Source organism: Polyergus mexicanus, unplaced genomic scaffold (assembly GCF_030449975.1).
Source record: "Polyergus mexicanus isolate NDT 795.1 unplaced genomic scaffold, iyPolMexi1.0 SCAF_1, whole genome shotgun sequence".
Taxonomy (NCBI): Eukaryota; Metazoa; Arthropoda; class Insecta; order Hymenoptera; family Formicidae; genus Polyergus; species Polyergus mexicanus.
The window spans coordinates 13,244,543-13,267,765 of record NW_027223321.1 but is presented as its reverse complement, the minus strand read 5'-3'; the positions used below and the strand labels follow the sequence as shown (position 1 = coordinate 13,267,765).

The following is a 23,223-nucleotide window of genomic DNA, read 5'->3' as shown; positions in this document are numbered from 1 at the left end:
AAGTGCATAGAATTCAATCATTTTTGAGCGCGTGTAATTTGGCTTTTTATTACGTTGTAAAAAAATGTAATTAGATTTCACAATTGTCATTGATAGATTTCTCAATATTCACAAGAATGAAAAAAAAATATTATTGTTAAGCGTATTATCTTCTTCTTTTATCTCTGTTTTACTGACAATCTTATTAATATTTCAAAGTGGATCGACGCGCGTTGAAAGATCATTCGATTACGTCACTCTTATTTCAGAAAATCTTACAGGAGCGTCTCGCCTCGCATCTGGATGCACCATCGATCCGCGAGAATGCATGTCTTTCATCGGAAATGAATTCACTCTCTGACTGGCTTGTTTGTCAGAGACGCAACCAAGGAACTGCAACATAAATCGGCAAGAATGATAGCAAATATAACTGCAATCTCTCGGAAAGGCGGATTAACGTAATTCAGTATTGAAGCACAAATTCCGTTAAATATTGAATTATTTTTCTCGAGATATTGTGCAAAATAAAAGATTTTAATTTTGTTAAAATGTAATTGATTTTTAATCGACTTAGATCAGATGACAAAATTGATCAGATTTTTTCGCATATTTTTTAAAAATTTGCGCGATAATGTGACAAGGACTCTTACTGTTAAAATGAGGTGAGTCAGAATATAGAATACCACATATGCGGTAAGAATCCAGTCGACCCACTCCGGAAGTTTGGCCTTGTTTAGTCGTACCGCAAAGAAAAGCGCGATTACTATGGAAAAAATTTTCATATATTATATAATTTTATACAATTTCATATTAAAAAAAAAAAAACGAATTCTTCAATGTTTATTCATCCTATCTGATATAATTCATGATGCATTTTATATTGAATTGAGAAGATATCAAGAAAAAAAAAGTAGAATTAACGAATTTACATATTTCATGTTTAGCATGACGTTTAGTTTGAAAAGATTCAAGGATAGATTATCCTATATTACAGAGGGTCAAATCAAAGCGAGATTAAAATATTTAATAAAAATAATATTAAATTAAATGACAGAGATTATTAAAGGTCTCAATTTATTTAGCATTATAATCAATCTTTTTAACGCAATAAAACATTAAACATAAAAGAGATATGTTCTTCAAATGACAATACATAAAGAACGAAAAAATGTAATATATCAAATGCGTGAAAAAAAAAATGGGACACTCGTATAACTCAACTTACGGGCGCATATTTTTGCCACATTACCGACGAACCAATGAGCCCAATTGAAGAGAGCTCTTCGTGGTGCGCCTGGATGCGGTCTCATAGCCGCCATGAAGGGCTGAATAAAGCACAAAATTGTAGTAGCCAGGCCAACGGAAGCGTGTATCGTTGCAGAACTCCATGTGCCCAATTCCACGAATATTATTACGAAGGCTGCGATCGTCATCGACCAAGTGAGCATCATGAAAAATCTATGCCACTTGAGGAAAAATCGATAGGATTTTATTATAGTGAAAGAAGCGCGAGAAAGGTGGCAACCGCTTTCTCTTCGCGTGCTTTAATGTTAAGTGTTAACGATGTACGCTTAGATTTTATCGCGAAAATAACGCGAATATTCCACTGATGGAATGTTGGAATATTTTAATTAGTTTAAAGAAATTAAATATATTGAAATCATTAAATATATTAAAATATCATCAATTAAAAGAATTTGAAATGTTTTATAGAGTAAAATTATTTGTAAAATATTCATCTATAAAAACATTCTTTTTTGAAACATAAATAAATACTCCACTTATTCTATTCAATTATTGTAAAATTGATGAATAAGCCAATTTTGTAGAAACAGAAATAGAAGTTAAGCGAGTGAATTAATAGAATTTTTATTTTTATTTCACATTGATTCTGTATAATTGCGATATATATTTGACGAGTGGAAATAAATCGAGAACGAGATTGTATAATTTTGAAAAAAACTTGGAATGGTGTCAAACATTGAATAGCTATGCGATTGCCTAGAAAACTGCATGCTTACGGCAAACCAGTGATCCTTTCCACACAGCTGGGAGTTAACCCATGTCTGTCTGTAATATCTCGCAAGTAGCATCCCGATGGAGGCCGTGCCGATCCACGATGCCAACATAAGTGCACCGTGAAGGCGAATTAGTAGGTCGCTGGCTGGAATCCATTCTCCAACGTCGGACAATTTCTTTGAGGTACTAGTCCCAAGATAGACGATGTCGTGAAATTCAACGCCATTTTCTAAAAAAAAAAAAAAAAAAAAATAGAAAAGATATAATTGCGGTATACATATAAATCATTCGCATATAAGCAAAGAATAATTTTTCCTTGCATACGTCATAAATATTTATTTTAATTATATGCAATCAATCGTGAGATCACATTGTGCCCTTTTTCTCTCTCTCTCTCTCTTCTTCAAAATAGAAAATGGAGAAACGCGATCTATCTATGTACATGTAAATCACATTTTATTCATTTTCCTGTTTGCGTTCGAGCATAAGCATAAAGAAGCTATCAAATTTGCACAATCTTCGGCAAGAAAGTTGTAAAGTTTTTACACACTTTGTTCTCAGCGGAAACGTACGAGAAGCGAACTTGGCGAAGCCTTCCGTTAATCTTCTTCTTCTTCTTCCTCAACCTTTATTTAAAGAAGCGCGATGGCAAAACTTTGCATCATAAATCTAGCATTAGCGCGATCATTGGTAGACACCATTTTTTGTTTATTTAATAATTAGCGATAATTGATAATGATAAATAATGAATAGACACGCTCGCGATGATATACATACTTCGTAGATCTTTGCCGGCGACCACGAGAAGATGATATGGAGTATTGACAAGGTCATATGTACGTCCTTCAACAACAGTGCGCTTGTCCCGTCGAAATTTGCAATACATCAGGTCATTCTTGATCGAGGCATTTTCCAATTCGACCGCACCTTCCTGTGGACGATATCGAAGGCGAATAAAACAAGGAAACATTTGTCAGACATAAATCTCGAGAACGAAATGGAAATAATTCACAACGTACGATAATGTTAATATGTATTGCTTGATTTTATGCAGGATTATTTTGACCTCAACGAAGATATTTCATTAAACTACTTCAATATTAAATTTCAAATAAAAAAACTCAACTCGAAATAATCTACTTTGAATGAAGAAAAGATTAGCATGTTAATAGGGAGATGATGCGAGAAAAATTTCGGCCGTTGATAAGCTTCTATCAAATACGTTGAAATGCCTTTTACGAGCTTCGTAATTATTCGTAGAGCTTAAAGATTTATGCATTACTGTAACGGGGAGTATATTATAACAGCGCCGGCTATGGCGAGCGTAATAATTGGGATCTAATGGGCCAGACTCGTTGTCCGCGACAGAACATAAGGCGAATTAATTAGCACAGAGGCGCGCATCTGAGTCAGTGTAGCATAATAAACGATACTCACCGTCGCATGGCGCGTATTACGCTTTCCGGAATTCCAAGACATATGTAACGCAATTTCACCGTCCTCGTTCGTGCACTCGACTACGCTGTCATCGCCCTGCGCACCACATTCCGCATATTATAACTCAACCATTACCGCTTAATCATTGATCTCGCGCAATTACGCGCGTAATTAATTGCGTAAGGCAAATATATATTCGCAGTAATTTCTACGGTGACGACGCGATTTTAATTGCCAAATAAATGTTATGTAAGTTTGCATAACAAAGAAATCAAATCGCGTTCGCGTAATCAATTTTCGGATGTACAATTAGAGTATAATTTAGAGTCTCTACGTTACAATCATCGAACTATTCGAGATGTGTTTATGATGTCGATGATATATTTAATATATCTCGCAATTAATATTTCAGAGAATAATTGAAGAAAAAATGAGGTTTTGTCCAATGTCTCCAAAGACAATTAAGGAAAAAAAAGAAAGAAAAATGTTAAAAAATTCAGACGATTTCAGAAATCAGAGCAGGATAATGAAAATTCTAAAGAAAAAAAAAAAAGATTGAAAAATGCAGCGAATAAAAGGCAGCTTGACGCTCTTAATAAAATAGTTTCGCGCGAGAATTCTATTCGCAAATTTTCGCTTGTATAAATCGCACATGTGTCCGAGGGAAAAAGCTATGCGAAATAATCAAGCGCAGCTTCTCGCGCAATTACCATATTCTTGTCATCCGACAGGCCGACAGCGACATATTTGGCCTCCCCCCGCGCCTGCATCTCGAAATGATATTCGTCGCCCTGCACGATCACGGCCACCACGGCGGCGCAGTCCTTGGTTTTTATACAGCCCACGGGTCCGCCAAAGCAGTTCTTCGTAATGTGGCAGCCGGCGTAGAACGGGTCCTCTTCATCCTGCGTCTGTAACGAGAACACACACCTGGGGATGACGCGGGGAATTTTTGCCAAGGCGCGAGATGCCGCATTCCGCGAGATACAATACCATTTGCGAAGATTGCGCAACGTCCTTCCGCTGTCCGCGAAATCGAGCGATGGATAAAAAAAAAATAAACTAGCAAAAAATAGGGAGACGGGAGTTTTAGATATTCAGAATTATCGATCTTCGCGAGATGCTCCGAGAAGTCGCTTATTTTATTTATAAACGTTTCCTATTTCCTATTTTCCTACTTCGATATCTAAGAAAAATATGAAAAATATTTTGCCTTATCATTCTTTTTTGCCATATTTTATTTATAGACGTTTCCTATTTCCTATTTTCCTACTTCGATATCTAAGAAAAATATACGAAAAATATTTTGCCGTATCATTACATCGTAAAGGAAAGGGATCGGATTTAAACTTTAATAATTTCAGAAATTACTCTTAATTAGCCGTATTAAAGTAAACAGGATAAAGAAATACGTTTCATTAAATTATAACACTGAAAAACATACACAAAACAGAAAAATGGTAACGTCAGAATTAAAGTTTGTATATTTTTGTTATCTGAATCATTTTGAAAAATTCCAAAAATAAACCTTGTTATATAAACAAAATAGTTTTCGTTCCATAAAAAAATTTTCGTGAAACTACAGTTGTGTGTTCAGATTAAAAATATTGCAAACTTGACTCCTGACAAGTGGCAAATATTAAACCTCGTGTATTATCGATATAAACATAACTTGACGGCACGTTGTATGGCATAAAATTAAAACAGTTACCACAGCGTTAACACTTATCTATGACGTAAGCGTGTCCACAGCTATGACAGCGATGTAAATACCAAGCGTAGAATTATTTCTGTTGTAAGAGCTATCAATAGAACGACATGTTTTCATCTCATAATGATAACACAGTGTCAAATCAATTTAAAGCTTCTGACATAAATGTATAATAGCATGAGTAATATCTCACAAGATCTAATAATCTTTAATATAACGCACTAATGAGTTATACTTCTTAATATAATACCAATATAATGACAATATGATAATATTAATTGTCATATTTTATTTATAGTTCAAAATAATTTTTATTGTTTTTATATATAATTTCTGTTGTTTCTAAAATTGTAAATATTAAAAAATATTAATTTAAATATTAAAAATATGTATCTATGCATGTTAATTATTGGAATTGATTATGATATAAATTTCTACGCCGAAACCGTGGCAATAGCTTGAATTATATCGCTATGCCGTTATTTCACATACGCAACAAAAAATATCTACTATTTAAATAAATATTATTTGTGATTAGATTTAATGCAAAATTGTTTCTGGCGAAGTCAAGGCATATATGATTCAGCAAGAAACCCTAATAAGCGCGCAACAATTTACGGGAACGTGGCGTACAGCCGAACGAAAAGGAAATCTGTGGCAAGGGAAAGAGAAACAGAAAGAGAAACAAGCTTGACGACCAAGCTTCAATTTAGATACGCTTCGCGAAATCGCGCGTTCACGCTTCGGTGGCCATTATCGCTCTTTGCTGTATTTTTTACATTTTTTTATCGCAAACGATCGAGTGCCGTTTTCAAGGAAAGGTCACTCGCCCGCACGGCAGTTTGTAATTATTCAACGAATTTGTCGCACATATATATATATTGTTTAACCGATTTAAGCAATTTACCGTCGACGTAAAAATATTATCAAATTATTCTCGCGACAGGAAACAATTTATATAGCGATAATAAAAATTTTTAATTAATAAAAAGTTCTGAGATCTGACAATTATTCAATAAATCTGATAATTTATTGAGATATCATAGAAAAAGAACGATCGACAAGCTGTTCTGCTCGATTAGCTTATTTGTAAAATTGTGAAAAATGCAAGGGAAATTTATGCATTGTGATATATTCACACTATACGAAAAGTTTATACATATATTATATATAGATTTCTCTGATTTGTCATATAAATTTTTATTTCAAAAATTAACAACTGCGAATTCTATATTATTTTCTATGTCTTCTAGACATAGACGATATTTTGCTCGCATTGAGACTACAAAATATCTTTTTTATATCATTAAGTATTTAAAAAAAAAAAAAAAAAAATTAAAAATGTTTTTGAATAATTCGTCGAAAGATTTATATATTCCTTTGAAGCTTAAATAAAATAGATTGTGGAACTGGAAGACGACGCAACATGGAAAGGAAAAAGGAGTTGCAATGAATTTAAAAAACTCAACGCAAGAAATGCAAGATTAATAGTACTTTCGCGTTCAAAGGATTTGGAAAACATCGGAGTATAACATAAGTCTTGCCAAGATGTCACAATCCGTAATTCAGAGAATATTCTTTTGCTTTATCTTTTTTTTTAACTTTTTTTTTTTATCTTTGACCGCGCGCATTCGATAATTCCGTTTGACAATTCTCGAACGCGCGCAAAAAAAAAAAAAAAAAAAAAAGATACGAATCATAAAAGGTCGACGATACGAAATCGTAAACGGCCCCGCGGAAGTGAACGGTGAAAGTACATAAAGCATAATTTCCAGAACGTTAGTTGCGGTCGTGCGTTATGCGTTTGTCATGGTTAAGAGATCCATACATATATGGTATATACATGCACACATGTATAGATACATAAATCATGCATCTGCAACACGCGTCACGCGTTACTGTATTCGCTTCTGTGTACGTGTGTGTATATGCATATGTGGGGATCGTAATTTTTTTACTTTCCACGATATGATAGTGCAGATCGCTATCATTATATGACAGAAAGATGTGCGGGATCTAAAATATTTTTCACATTAATCGAAACTTTCGAAATTTCGATTTATGTTAATAATATAAACGGAAAGAGAAAGATGCAGAGAGTCAATGCGTGCCATATTTTCCATTAATATGATCCATTTTATGATTATAAATTGTATTCGGTCGAGTGTAAGATGCTTAACGAGAATATTAAATAAATTTTAATTAATAAACTTGAATTTTGCAAAATTGCAAAATGGAGATTTATGAGTGATCTATTTTAATTCTTCCATTTGATATCAGTGGGTATAATTATTTATTTATCTCGCGAATATATAACTTACTTGGGGCTGACAATTGTCATTAATTAGAGTATCGTTGCAATTTATTCAAGATGCGAATGAGAATTTAAATGCGTTTTAATCCAAAATCCGTTTTACTCTGCGCGAACAAAACACAGCGGAACAATTGAAAAAGTTATTACTTACTGAAAAAAAAATTCGATAGATTATATAATATATATAACCTTACAAACAGATTTTCTATGTAACATGATCTATCGGCGATAGAAAGACAACTACATACAATACTATTCGAAAAAATACGATCTACGAATTAAACTGCAATAATAGATTTTTTTAAAGAATTTTATTTTTCTCGACAAAAATGTCGAGGCAAATCTGATCATTCACTACCATTTTTTACATACAATATTAAACATTTTTCTATATAATTAAACTTTAAATTAAACTTTACTTAAGATATTAATAAAAAATTTAATGATTTCGTTATTTATTTCTCGCCTAATTCGTTTCATATTTTATCATTGATCAAATTATTATATTTTTTCCACCAACACATGTTTTCGATGAAATTTTTATTGGGAAATCTATTTCTCAAACAGATCGACGAAAAGAATATCCAGCGATTTTGAGGCACTCTCTATGTAAACTCGATAAATTCTTGAAATATGGTTACAACAATATAGTAACCTCATTGAATCAAGTCGGCTCGCGTGCGTCCTACGAGCGATGTTGGTAAAGCCGCGCCTATCGGGACTTACAGGCTGCTTACATCGTTTAACGCTCTGTGTAATACTCGGACGCATTTACCTCATAATAGCGGGACGATGGGAAATATTGTATAATACTTACCACATAATTGACGGTGCGGCTATAGTAGGGCGGCGTGGTGGTCCTGAAGGTAGTGACGGGCGTAGGTAGGGTCGATACATCAATGGACCGCTTGTCGACGGTGATTCTGGGCGATTCCACGCCAACCCAATACGTGCTGTAATCCTGAGCGAAGGTGGAACTGCAAAAGAAACAATAAAAGATCAATGATCAATTGTAACGCGCACTGCAATGTTAAAGTCCAGAATTAAATCGAAATGACAGAACCTCTTTATTTTAGGATATATATATAAAGCTTGTGGAATATAAATATATTATAACGATATTTTATCAGATATATATATTATGTTGAAATCAAACTTATACCGATATAAAACATAGATATACCAATGCGTATTTTCATATTACATATTCACGATTTTATTACTTTGATGTCGGACATTTTGAAATATTCCGCTGCATTTAAAACGGGAAATGGAAAAATTTTCGTGAAAAATATTCCTTTGTGCACATAGATATGCATGTATACATTTTTATATTAAATATTATTTTAGATTTTTTTTTTCTTTCTGATGACAAATAGACGCTAAATAAACTTTGAAATATCCTAATTAATATAAAACAGAATTTTTTATAAACACAAAAATTTTATGTAAAAAAAAAATTAAAATAATATTAAAATAAATCATGATAAAGGAAATTAAAATTATTATGAAATTATTAAAAAATGAAATCTATTTTTTTTGCAACATTAGCCGATAATAAATAAAAATATAGAAAAATTTTACGCGTGATTTAAAAAAAAAAAAAAATGTTTTAATATTATTTTTCTAACATTAAGTATCTGCTTGTCAAAAATTGGAGCGTTTGAATTTTGCGTTTTTTCTCCCTTTCTCTTTACTTTTATCATACATGATATATAACGGATTACTCTAAATGTTCAACGCGTGAGATAGAATTTTCTGTAATATATCTTAATAAGGATTTCATTAAATCTTAATAAGGGACTCATTTTTTCTAATTTTCGATTGTCTTACGCGACACTTAAAATATTATACATAGATGAATAAAAATAGCACAAGATATCTTAACAAATCTATAAAGTTAATGAGTTTAAAGATTAAAAATACATAACAGTTTTATTGATTTTTTTTTTTTCAATCCTTCTACCAAAATCACAGTATTTTACTCATTGTCAGACTCTTGATATTTGTTAAAAATATAGTATAAGATTCATATAAAATTTTTAACATATTAGGAGATCTCTCCCTCCCCCCACCACCGCCCCCCAGTCCCGTATTAACCATGACACTAAATATATTAACAATTTTTTTTCTCATAAATCTTTTTTCTTTTTTTTTTTTTTTTTTTTATTATTATTAATGCTGCTTGCGACGAAATATAAATATCGGTATAAAAGAGCAGCGAAGAATTCCCAAATGGAGCCGTAAAATCAAAATAACATTCAAACTCTTTTCGAAATAAGTTACAAACTTTCAGCGAGGGCGCAGCTGCGCGCTTTCTATTAAACATGAATTAGTTATTTCGAATCGATTATTAAAGGAAAAGTTTATAAGGAATGTTTCGCGCACTTCTCGTACCGTTATGCTCGCACGAGCACGTCGAATTCCAAATGTGAAGCAGCCGCGCGTAATACGGTAATACCTAATTGTGATTCACAAGAGTGATACACGTTTATGTGCGCGCGTGCCCGCGCGTGTGCGTTGCCTGCGTGCGTGTGTGCGTTCAACGGCTGAGATAAGTCGCGGAAATCCTGACTCAACAATTAAGCCGTTCGCACAAACGCTGACGTTTTTTTTTTTTTTTTTTTGTTTTACATCGTACAGACGTTCCGAAATTTTGCAATTTTGCGAATTCGCGAAATAAATAACAAGCAAATTCCTTCAATCTCATTTGATAAAGTATGTGCATGCGTATCCTTGAACATAATAAATAATAATAAGTTTAGATAAATTAATCGACGAAATATACACGTACACGTAAAAAATTAAGACAAATCAGAAGATATCATAGATTTTTTTAATAGTTTGTGACTTATATAATTCATATAATACGTCATAATGTTTTCTCGAATATATTTGAGAGATATTAATTAATAAATATTTTGCGGAACATCGATTGAATAATAATAGATGCATAGATAGCGTATGAAAGAAATTGAATATATCGCCGATAGAATTAATTGACACTCGATGTAATCAAGCTAAATCGTGCGATGCTTGTTAAAGAATCATTATCATTATACGATACTTACTTAAAGATAATGGTACCCTCGTAATCGACCGGAGCTTTCCAATCAAATTCCAAATTATGTTTCTTGTTCGTGTTCGTATGAGTCACACCATTCTAGATACAAGAAACAGGAAAAGTTCCATCAGATAAGAAATTACGCATCATTGAAATTGTATATTTACAAAGGAGCCTCGATAAATGATTTAATCTTGAAGAAACCCCATTAACGATAGAAAGATATTCATCATGTAAAAACGGAATACTCTGATGCGTCATATATCATTATATATACGCCGTAATCGTATCATGAAGTGTACAATGTGATCGAAATCCGCAATCAAAAGTAATGATTTTGCAATTGTTTTAATATTTCGAAAGTTCGATACAACAGCGATCTTATTTTCTGCTTCGAGGACTTGTAGGAAGAATTAATTATAAACATAAAATTAGATGTTTAATTTTTAAATCGTTAATTTTTTTTTTTTTTTTAAGTTAAAAGTGCGAGTTGCGGAGTGATTTTTGTATCGAATTTTTAAATTGTTTATAAAGACACTTAAATCTTTTATTTATTTTTTTTTTATTTCTTTAAGAGGGAATAAAACAAGATTATAAAATGATATCGCGCGATAAAGTACCTTTACGCCTTGGGTGCATTCGACGGTTCTCGCGGAATCGGGCAGATTCGTGAATTCTCCCACAAATTCGTCATTGTTGATGTCTCTAGCGAAGATCATGAAGCCCTCGTACGCGAGGCCCTGGGGACTTCCGAGGATCAGCCGAACCCTGCCTCGTCCAGCTGCGGGTAGCACCTGATAAGGCGGATATGACGATTGAAGGGAGCTGCCGGGATGACGCGGCATTAGATTCGAGCATGTCTCCTGTGGTGCTCCATTGGGTAATCCCGATACCCTTGCGAGCAGGCCAATGGCTAGGAACAACAACATCCTCGGCATTTCTGTAACAAAACAAGCACGAGGTACGCTTTAGAGGATAGATACAAATAATGCCCAGTATCGTGATTTATAGCATATATTTACTAATAAAAAATTGATTCCAGATCGACAAAAGAATCTGTTATTAAACGGACATTCGATCTTTTTAGGACACTTTGTATAAGTCATGTGTTCAAAGCATTACTTCACATCGTCGTATTAAAGTGGAAACTCATTTGTACCGCATAATCGCCTTTTAAACTTTTTTATCGAATTACTCTTATTGTTAGTATCGGATTTGCAATTAGCTTCAGCAATGCATGGTGAAAGAAAGAATTACAATATCACGAGCGCCTGAATTCTTTTAACCTCATTGGAGATGTAATGAGATGATTGGAAAATATTTAAATGAAACTGCACACTTGTTTAAACAGAGAATGCAGACAATAGATTTGTTTGATGTTCGCATATTTCAATATTGAATTTATCCGGTATGACGTAAACAGAAATGTGCATCCGACGACAGTTCGCTGTCATTTATTTTATCCGTAACGCATGTCTTATTTCCTCACTTATGTATATAGTAATATATGCACATATGCAACACGTTGCAATATAGTACTATATGAATTTCAATTTTAAAATAACCGTATTTGTGCGTTAGAAATTGACGAATGCATTGGTAAATAACGCTCAAATTCTGTAAAGACTCGTTTGGTATCTTTATCGACAATCGTATAATTTTATTCAACAATAGATTCCCAAATGATACCAAAATATACGATAAAATTGTCATCTCTCTCTTTAATAAAAGCCTCTTTCAATATTTATCCGCATTGCATATCTAGATAATGACTCTAATATCGTCTTTATTTACACAATCTTCCTGATAAAATCCAAGTTTCCCAAGCTGTTGTAATAAAAAATATTTATCCTCCATTCAAGTAGTTCTAATATATGGGACGATGATAACGGCTCCAAGATAAAATCAGAAAATCCACGACGACAAGAAATATCGTAATCATTGATAATCTTTTCTAATACATTACACGCAGAGTTAATTGTTCAATCACGCGGAACATTAGATTGAGATAATTAAAGGGAGGAGTAGAAGAGGTGGATGGATGAGAAGAGGGAACTATCGAGACACTAATAAGCTGGGAGGAGTGCAAGAAGTGAATGACTCCGAGGAACGCTCGTTCCTTCGTGTACTGCCCACGCCTGAAAGAACTGACTTTCACCTATTGAGAGTTTTAAACTCCTTACGAGTTTCTTAGCTCGCGCATTCCTAAATGCCCCGGCGCAACTGAAATATTCCTGCCGTTATATAACTGCCCACTGACCCTCGCCATTGAAATGCCACGTAGCCGTGGAAAGGTTTGTATACTGCGACGTTCTTTTGAAACGAGGCGTAGAGCGTTCGCTTGAAACGAGATTCGCTTGCTTAAAATTATTGCTTTGTCTTATGGTATATACACGCTGTTGAAGTTCGGAGTTGCTATTTTCAGCCAAAATTTGATACATAAGTTTCTTCGTGACAAAGAAATACAGACGAGAAACTCAGCGACGAAATCAAGAAGGAAGATGTGCATAATAATATTTTAAACTTTAGAACTGAAAGTATGCAATTTATAGTTTTAATAATATGTAAAATATCGCATTGTGTATGTTTAATAAGGAAAGTGTCATTGACACAGCAATACTTATGTACATTTTTATAAATGCGATCGTATCTTCCTAGGAAGTTAAGAATTAGCAGCTTGGTCGATAAAATGCACGATAAACTTCGTGTAAATTTCATGAATCTCTGTAAAGTCGGCGTGCATATTCGAGACAAGATCGATCACTCGCGAATAATTACCAGTCGCAATTATATATTCTATACTTTCACACGTACAAGGACACACGCACACGCACATGCTCCAAGTTTGCCGATTAAAATTAGACCGTTCATCACGAGAAATTATTGTCCTGCCGTCTCGTCAAAGGCATAGCATAATTCATTGTTGAAGGAATTAGGCGCAAACTATTTAACAACGATTTAAGTCAATGTGTATTAACTAGAAACAAAGATTCTCACGAGATGACTCAAGATTCTTCACAAAGATTGAAGAATTGCAGTGAATCAGCATTAGAAACATAAATAGTTACATAACGTAATAGCAAATGTATACAGTGATACATGATTATTTTAGAAAATAATAGCGCACAGATCGTCTTTACGTAAGAAATTTATTTCAAATTAAAAAACAAAATTATATTTATCCAGCGTGATATAAATAGAAAAAAAAACCTATTATTATTATATCAATATTCATACAAGTGTATAAAGAAAGTTACAAAATTGTTTCAAGTTTTATTGATGATATTTAATGAAGGTTCCATTTTTCGATAAAAATAAATATTATTTGAGAAAATTTTTCACACACACACACACGCACGCACGAACAATGCAAATATAATAAAAAAACTAACTACAAATATACAATATTGGCGTCCGTACTTATTTTTCATTTCGATATTTATATTCCATATTCACATATTCCATATTCCATATTCGTAATAAACGATATATAGACGTAATAACCGTTAATTGGAGACGCATTCGCAAAGAATACAATTATCTCGACAATGCGGCAATCATGGACGAATATTGAGGCGAGTCCGTCGACACCGTCCAAGATCAATATTGCAGATGCACTCGAAATTTCTCTCGCGGACGGAGCCTGCAATTTGCAAACCGCTGCGACCACTATGTACGCGCACGTGCGAATTGGAGAACGCATATACCCGGATACATCAATTACATGTACACCAGGAGGAAACCAGGACGATCGTTCTTTTTTTAATCCTAGATAAAACCTCGTGACGATATCGCGAATAAAAAAATCACTCGAGTCCGACTTTGCGTTTGTGTGTGACATATCGCAGAGGAATTAAGACCACGATAATCACGTGTCGCGTGTGCCTAGCATTATCGTGTATCATTATTTCATTGTATGGAGGAGAGAACGAGCACAAGGTTTCGTTCTGCGGTTTATAACGCGTGTGTGATTCACTCGCTGCGTTTTACACTCGCACACATATTCAAGCGCGTGTACGCATAACTATGCGCACGTACACAGAATTCACATCGACATGAATTCACCGCAGGTGGATTTCCTCCTGCGCGGTTCTTTATGAGCGCATAGGAAATTCCAATTGTATATATATATATATATATATATGATTTCAAAGGTTAAAATCGATGAGTATTTATTGCATAGATATAGTGAAAAAAACGACATCGTAAAGTTTCCTTATATTCTCTTATTAGTTACGTGGCTCTCTTGCTACAGAATGTTAATATATTCAAGATTACATTAAAATTTTTTTACGACGCTTTTTACTTATAACACATGTCAAACAATTGACACTATTCATTATATATATTTAAATATGTTTAAATACCAATCTTTTTTATCCTAAAATTTATTTAAAAAAAAAAAAGTGCAAGCGGACAAAAAAAAATATATTTATCGCTTTATTATTTAATTATCGATATTGTTTGCTGTAATTATCTGCGGGTTCTCGTATTTAAAGTAGAAAGCCGATCTCATTTACTGACAAAATTGAAACCGATTATGGTAGCACAATATACTGCTATCGTTGAAATATCGTGATTATCGAAATTACGAAATGGCGGAATGATTCCGTATGTTTGCCGACATTTCTTTTTTCTTGTTTCGTCTATTTTTCTATTATTATCAATCCATTTATTTGCATTTAATGCTATAATATTAAGAGCTACCCCATACAAATACTATTTAATATCCGTAATATGATCTTCTTAGTAGCATATTTATCTCATCTCTTGTTATGCAACGTGATCTTCACACGATGCACTTTCGCATATCACCTAGTCATGCGCTTAGCAAGTGATTACTAATCTGTCATTTCAACATGAAACAGACGTTATGATTAAGTTACGTCATTTGAAACAAATCAACTGAATATTGTATAACAGATGCAGCATCAATAATAGCGTAGCTTAAAATTATACCCTAAACGATAATGAGACATTTTAGTTAATGACTGTGATGGATATGTGTGTGTCGGAGGTGTGCTCAGGTACGCCCTAATATTTCACTGTCTCTCAATTGGAGCTCACAGCACTTTATTTAACAACATACAAAATATATGCTTTTGAAAAAATGCAGTGGAAGAATTATCTCGCGTACTTTCTGTCTTAAAAAATTCTGTATTTTATTTATTTAATTATCTTAAGCTGCTTTTCACAATATTCGCCTGATTAATTTTATTTTCGCCTGATATTATTATTATTATACAATTAACACAGATTTTAATGAAATATGGCACATTTTTATACAATTTTAAATACTTTTACTCAATGTTATTTTATATTATACTACATCGTCGAGTAGCTAGGCATTCATACATGACATACATCTTTGAAAGGTTAATTGTATTCGTACGTATTTGTAAGTTTCTACCGCTCCCCGAATGTCATTAGGCAAACAAAGTATCGTGTCTCGTCTCTTCCGTGTTTACTGAACGTATCGTCATGGTTACGATGCCCTGTTGTCCTAGAATTTCCATGTCGAGCATTACTCTCGCGTCGGTACTGCCAAACTATAAATTATTTTATCGGTTGCATAAACGAGAGACCGCACAAGAATTCAGGGAAACTCCATTCATCATTGCCGCAATTATTCTTAACGATCTGCTCCTTAACGAGTATAACGCTTCTCCGCAACATATCGATCTTGCTCCAATTGTTTCGCTTTGTCTTATGCACAAGTTGAATCAATTAGGGCAACCTGCGTCCAAGGATGGACATGAACATTATTCTCGCATCTAATCTACAAGGTCCTTTATCTCAGTCGTAAATCTCAAAAGATCCCCATAAATGATGAACTTATTTTTGCCGAATCGTCTCTTAAATCTATATGTTGAAAAAAGACATGTGTAATGAAAAGAATATCTTTTGGTAGCATTTTTTAAAAATATGTTTTTAATTAATAAAATACATAAATATAATACAAGAATAGAATAAAATATATGTTATCTTCTAGGGAATAATTATACAGAGATCTATATTAGAAATGTCCGCGAGTTATATTTCGTATATTTTTATTTTTTTATTCATTTTCTTAGTAATTTTTCTGCATGTCTACAGAATAAGCTATTTATCCAAATTATAGATAAAATTAAGATAAGGCAAAATTTGTTGCTATATGTCATGTCGTATTTTTCGGAATTGATTGAATCAATTAATTAATGACGCGATGATTATTTTTTCTCACAGATGGTAAAACCCACAGCAGTGAATAATCGCATATATTATTTATCGATTGTACTAAAATGAGAAATAATATATCTATATATAATATATACTCACATTTAAGTGTACGAGTCGATTTCTCCAAAGTTGATTAACTGTAATCGTAATGCAATCATCTCTCTCGATTTTCTGTCTCTGTATGTAGGAGAAGATGGAAAGACGCGATTGCCCTACGATTCAAGTTAATCGACGTCGGAGAAATCAGCCCTAGAGCGATCGAAGGGATCTCAAATCCAATAGATCCACTCGATTTTCCGTTCGATTGTCGTTGCACAGAAACGTGTACTCATCGATTATGACACTCGATGACACAAATTAAAGAAAAACTGTTTAATAAATTTTCCCACATAAATGTATAAAAATTTATTATTCTTTAATACATAAAATATATACGAGAGGATTTATTAGACAGCTTTATATATATTCGTATTTTATTTATTTGTAACATTGAGACTCATTGTATTTCTCACAAGAAAGAGGAATTATCGCGTTTCTTTCCGTATATTTCACATTTATATATATAATATAATATATATTTAATAATATAAATACAATAATATAATATAATATAAATAATATAAATATAAATATATGTAAATTATAATATAAATATATATATATAAGATATCGAGCTAACCGATTTGACATACGTGATGATATATAAATGTGAAATATACGGAGAGAAACATACTGATTCTTCTTTCTTGTGAGAAATACAATGAGTCTCAACTCTACGAATCATCTACAAGATTAATCTTTATGTAGCGGAGAGGAGATTTAGATCATCGTCACGTTTATACTCAGAATTCTGAAACAGGCAGAGGAAGTAGCGGCTGAATTTCTTATGAATATTTCCTACGAGCTTTCTTCATAAGGCTACTTCATGAATTTTAAGATGTCTAACCTTGTTTATTTCTGTATACACAAGTCATCTTTCCACTTTAATTTACATTGCATCTTATGCGATTCAGTTAGCTTCGAAGAAAAAATTGTCGTAAAACATCCTCTTTCTCGGTCAAGAATTTTAATTAATAATTAACAATGACAATGTTTTTCACTAATGAAAGCCATATCAGGTGTTTAAAATTTTTCACAGATTTATGTGAGAATTTTAAAAAAAAAATCGTAAAAAAGACATTATACATAATATGACTTTTTTTATTGTCTAGACATCAATTCTAGAAACGCGTTATTTTTTCTGATTATTGTTCGCGAAAAAAAAATGATAAAAACTTTTTGATTTTATTTTTAAACTGCAAGAATAATCTGCAATATAATCAATGCAAATTAGAAAATGGAAAAAAGAAATATATTTTTTAATAAGAAAAAACTATTTATATTGTATTGATTCTTAGATGGTAATATCGATTTTGAAGACTATAAACTAATTTTAAAGAATGGAGATTGTTGCGAGTGATGTGAAAATGTTGAGATCTTCACCAGCTGCTCCCATCTGGCTCGAAAAGAAGAAGAAAACAAGGAATCCAGTTTGTTTACGAATCTTTAAATAGATACTGGAGATTATTGTGGAAAGGTGATTTTCTCGGTAACGTACGATTCCGTACATCGACATGCTTTTAGAAAAGATAGTAAGAGCATAAATTGTTAAACAACCGGGGTCACATGTCTGCTTTTTCTTCGATCACAAAAGGCTGGCGGTTAAAGAACCCAACGTATGTTTTCATTACTTGCTCGCATACATCAATTCTTCAAAATTGGTACCGTAGATCAATCTTACGTTTTCTGAGGATTAAAAGAATCGTGTCCTTATAAATATTACATTTTTGTATGTGTGTACACACAAGTTGCATATAAATCCCACGAAACCGTCGTAATTTAGAACATCTGCTGAGGATTAAATACCATATGAAACCATCGTAGTTTATAACATCTGCTGAGGATTGAATGCGCAGGATTATCGCGCAGGTACTCACTGATTCTTGTATCTGCAATTGTTGAACCTTGACAGCGTTCACCACGGCGTGTAACACGCGCGCCAAACAAACTCGCGACGAGGTCACGTGTGCGTTGGTGCCGGCGGTGTCACGGTAACAAGCGTGCACCAATTCCACGATGATGGGGTACACCTTCGCCCAGGTCGCCTTATCGACAATCCCGATGTTCGACAATCCCCTGTCGACCGTCCGTTCTCCAATGTTGACGCGTCGGGCGCGTCCGTCCGGTCGAGGGAACTCGCGAATTGTCCTGTGCTGTTCGCGATCGAGAGTTTCGATAAATCGCACTTGGAGAGAAACACGCACTCGCGTTTAATCGCGCGGCTTCCCTCGTCGACGTGGAATGGATCGAAGGAGACTCAGGAAAGACGCGCCGCTGACTTGATCGTTTGCCGGACGTGGATCTCGCACGACACTTGTTGATCCCGCGGCGGCATACTTCCGTCTATATAGCGTCAAGAACCACACCTTGCGAGAGACTGTACGAGAAATACGGGCCGAGTTGAAAGGCCCTCGGTCGTGAGACCAGCTCAGGCTCGTAGCGGCTGATCCATGACGCCACTCGATACCGATACTTTTGTTACGGTGTCTCTTCATTATCATCAGTATAGCTTCGCGAATCTATCCGCTCGCGAATCTATCTGCTCGGAATTATCTGCAAATTTTGTTCAATAATTTAAAAACAAAATATAAATTTAAATATGTTAAATTATTATAAGTGTAAAATAATCGAGAGATAATAAATATATTTAGTAAGGACCTTTAGCGAGAAAGGTAATTACTTATATGAAGGAGAAAGTTTTTGAGGAAATAATTGGAAAATATTTAATGAAATAAATGTTGTTAGAAAATCGTTAAAAATAGTTAGCAAAAAATTCGCAATTAAAAGAACAAGATAATGCGAGATTAAATTATCTTTTTTTTTTTTTAAATAAAATTATTTTTTAAGAATTGAAGATATTCTCTTTAATGGATGATCATATCGTGTCATATAATTACATCGGGTAATTGAATCATATAACATCTATTCTCTCGTTAGTTGCTATCTACTATGTTTTCTTATTTTTCTCTTTCTATCTTTCTCTTCAGAATGCCTGTATGTATATTGATTTTATTTTGGATTTTATTTTGAATATATTTTAAATTATATCATGTGTTTTATTTGTATTGTATTATTTTTCAAAGATATATTTTTTGTACTCATATATGTATATATGTACACATACAAAATTGTCAAGATTTTTTTTCGTTACGTTTTTATGTCCGTATTTAGAACACTCGCTAAGCCGGCACTGAATTATGTTAAGAGAAAGAGAGAGAGAGAAAGAATGAGAAGAGAGAGGGATTAACGACACGAAAACGGTACGATGCGACGTACCGTACGTTCACCATTCGTTTCACCTGAGTTTTATTGGTGTATTTTTTGCCATTCTCCTTCGCATTCTATCTCGCATACTGTCAATGTCTCGTCGTCGTTGTCGGCCCAGACAACGTAAAAAAAAAAAAAAAAAAAAAAAAAAACACGTAAACGGTATCGGACGAATTAAAGAGCGCGTCGATCTCTGGAAATGGTACTAGAACATTTAGACATACAAATTTATTTATCTTTTTCATGCCTTTTTAATAACATTTATCAAATTAAATCATTAATTATATTTATATGTAATTTTCGTTTTTATATCACTTAGAATGTAATTTATATGTATCATACATATAATCATGTTGGATAAAAATACGTATACTTTTTTCTGTTACATTTACAGTAACTAATATCTTATATATTTCATTATACATATATGAAGATATATTGGATGTGTATTTAAATTTGCCTCTCTTTTATCACGATAACGAGGTAAAATTGAATTTTGATATGGCTGAATGAAAAGATTAATACGTGTTCTCGAAAAAAAGAAGCTCGGCTTAACGAGAGCCTTCATAACGACTGAGATTCTACGGAGAGAAATTGCTAAATGTGTTTAACGAGACGATTAAAAAATATCCTGTATATTTTGTATATTATAGGTATGCGGTTTACTTTTACCGTATAATGTAAATTGATAAAAGCGATTTCGGTTTATACACAGTGTCGCGCTTCAAGATGTATCCGTTTATCCGCATTCAACATAAAAAATTATTTTCTCGACACTTTGTCATTAAATTAATAGTAGTAGTAAATTAGTATATGTCAAATCTAAAAGCTTTTCTATCTTATCTTTTAATTAAATAATTGATAGATAAAATATCACGCAATAAAATCTTAAAAATGTACAAGTTCCTCGCATTTATTTTGATACATGATAATCTATATCACGATTATCATAAATTCCTGCTATTCTTATCGATTTTATTTCTAATTAATTTTGTTATTATGTTACAATTGATTTGCTGTTGTTGAATTGAAGAAAATATTTTCAAATTCTTGGATCTATGTATATTTTTGGACAGCTTCGTCTGTAATCGAAAATATTACATAATCTAAATTAAAATATATATATGTAATTTAGACAATCTGCGATAAATTGAATTATACAAATGATGGATTTATTATTATATTTGATTGCTATAATTTATATATTATTGAGTAATACAGGAACAAGATTACCGTTTGTTCCTTGACATCGCGCTTGCTATGAGATTTCACAGATGTCGACTGTTCCCCTGTAATTCTTGCGGTGTTTTACGCACTTTTATCATTCGCTTATCCACCAAAATTTATCGAAAAAAATACACAAATTACTTATACAAGTTGTCTAATTTCTTTTAATATATATAATTGTTTTTTTTTTAATACAATGATATATTTTTATTACTTGCAATAATAGTAAGGAAGAGAGATTTAATTTTACCATTCGTAGACGCAAGTTCAATGAAAGACTCGCAACAATTTTAAATGAAACTTAAAATTTTGATTTTTTGCTATATTGAGATCTCTAGATCTCAATTTGATTTGAAGACAATTACTGAGATCCAAGAGAATGCATCTACTATAAACCTAATAGAAAATCCAACACTGCAATAAATTATAAGTTTATCGTATATTAAATATTGAATTATTATAATCATTTGATATTAAACTATATATTTATTACCTACTAAAAAATTCGCGTGAATAAAATCGTTTTTTTTTTTTTTTACTGGCGCGTCTTCAAACAATTTCACGATTAAATTATGAAAATTATAAAAATTACGCGAGTTTAAAACGTATAAATATTTTAACGACTTATAGGAAGATAAATGTATGATTAATCTTTATCTTAATGATTAATTAATATCATTTTATAAAGAGATCCCCGAAGAGAGGAGCCTTTAGATGGCAGCAGTCATCATGAACTTTATTATCGGTAAAGTTGAAATAACAGTATAAATTCTCAAAAGTTTGACAAAAAACAAAGAAAAGATTTAATTACAAGATAATAATATATATATATATATATATACAATATATTTTATATTTTATATATATATATATATATATATTATATACTATATATATTATATTACATATTATATATATTATATATATAATATATTTAAATTTTTTAAATTGTATTTCTATATTGAAAGACTAATTTTTTATTATTCCGGGATGCCAAATGTTTTAGAGACGCTCCTGTAATCGATATAAACCTGTTTTCCTACTGTTGAGTCACTAGTTGACAGAACATCAAAGTGTGTTGCAAAATATATCGCAGAGTTTGCGTCATAGAAGTAAAGATATTTTGCAGAATTATCCTCATTTTAATAATTATGTATGTACATATAGATACGCTTGAATGTCTCGTATCACATTGAATATCTCGCATGTAACAGATTAGCCTTAAGTCAATCTATTGTAAGATTCTTATTGGAAAAATGGAGTTATCGCTGGGTATTATTTTTTCCCCACGTATAATTTGGCGAATCTTTCGGTCAGGATGTGTAAACTGGGATTTATTTGAGTAAACGAATTTGAACTATACTTCGTTGAATTTATTAAGCTTTCCTTCGCTATGCACGCTCTCAGGCAGTGTAATTTTAATGTGACCTTTGCTGTAAGACCGCGTGGTCGTACTCCGAAATGCGGCCAATATGGCGGGCTCGCCGCGTGGTCTTTCCGTTGCTCCTTTATTCCGCCGACTTCTGAGTGGCCGCTCCAACCCTCGATCCTCGTATCCTGGGCCTCGTTGCTCCTTTTATCCGTCTACCTTGCCCTTGGATGCTCGATCCTTCTTGGAATCCTTTTTCGCCACTGCTCCGACTTCCTTGGAGTACTCTCTTCTTTTCCACTCTGTTGCCCCAGAAGACCCGTAGCTGTCCCTTGTGTTCTTTTATATAACTAATCCAGGGCTGTCGTTCCCTGAGTAGAATAGAGTCCTAGAGTCTAATGCTAGGGAAACTGATTTTCCCCACCGATATCTTACACTATTTTGTTTACGAACATAAGATACTGGCAAATCGGGGTGACGGATCAAATCAAGCAGATCTACTAATTTGCACGCTTTTT

The 23,223-nt window shown here is 33.0% G+C and overlaps 1 protein-coding gene across 2 annotated transcripts; it reads right to left on the bottom strand.

The window, feature by feature from the left end:
* Positions 1–173: 173 nt before the first annotated feature.
* Positions 174–20,213, bottom strand: LOC138936166 (putative ferric-chelate reductase 1 homolog). 2 transcript variants are annotated; one of them, XM_070301315.1, is made up of 12 exons: positions 20,142–20,213; positions 18,720–19,395; positions 11,145–11,464; positions 10,532–10,623; positions 8,278–8,437; positions 4,146–4,346; positions 3,436–3,531; positions 2,776–2,929; positions 2,001–2,227; positions 1,205–1,445; positions 630–742; positions 175–372 (listed from the first exon to the last, which is right to left on the bottom strand). In XM_070301315.1, exons 3-12 carry the CDS (start codon positions 11,460–11,462, stop codon positions 229–231), a joined length of 1,746 nt encoding a protein of 581 aa, XP_070157416.1. In that variant the 5' UTR covers positions 11,463–11,464; positions 18,720–19,395; positions 20,142–20,213; the 3' UTR covers positions 175–228. The 2 variants fall into 2 exon arrangements, with proteins under 2 accessions (XP_070157424.1, XP_070157416.1); XM_070301323.1 differs by lacking the exons at positions 18,720–19,395; positions 20,142–20,213 and adding an exon at positions 16,843–17,222 and having other exon boundaries at positions 174–372.
* Between the last annotated feature and the right edge of the window lie 3,010 nt (positions 20,214–23,223).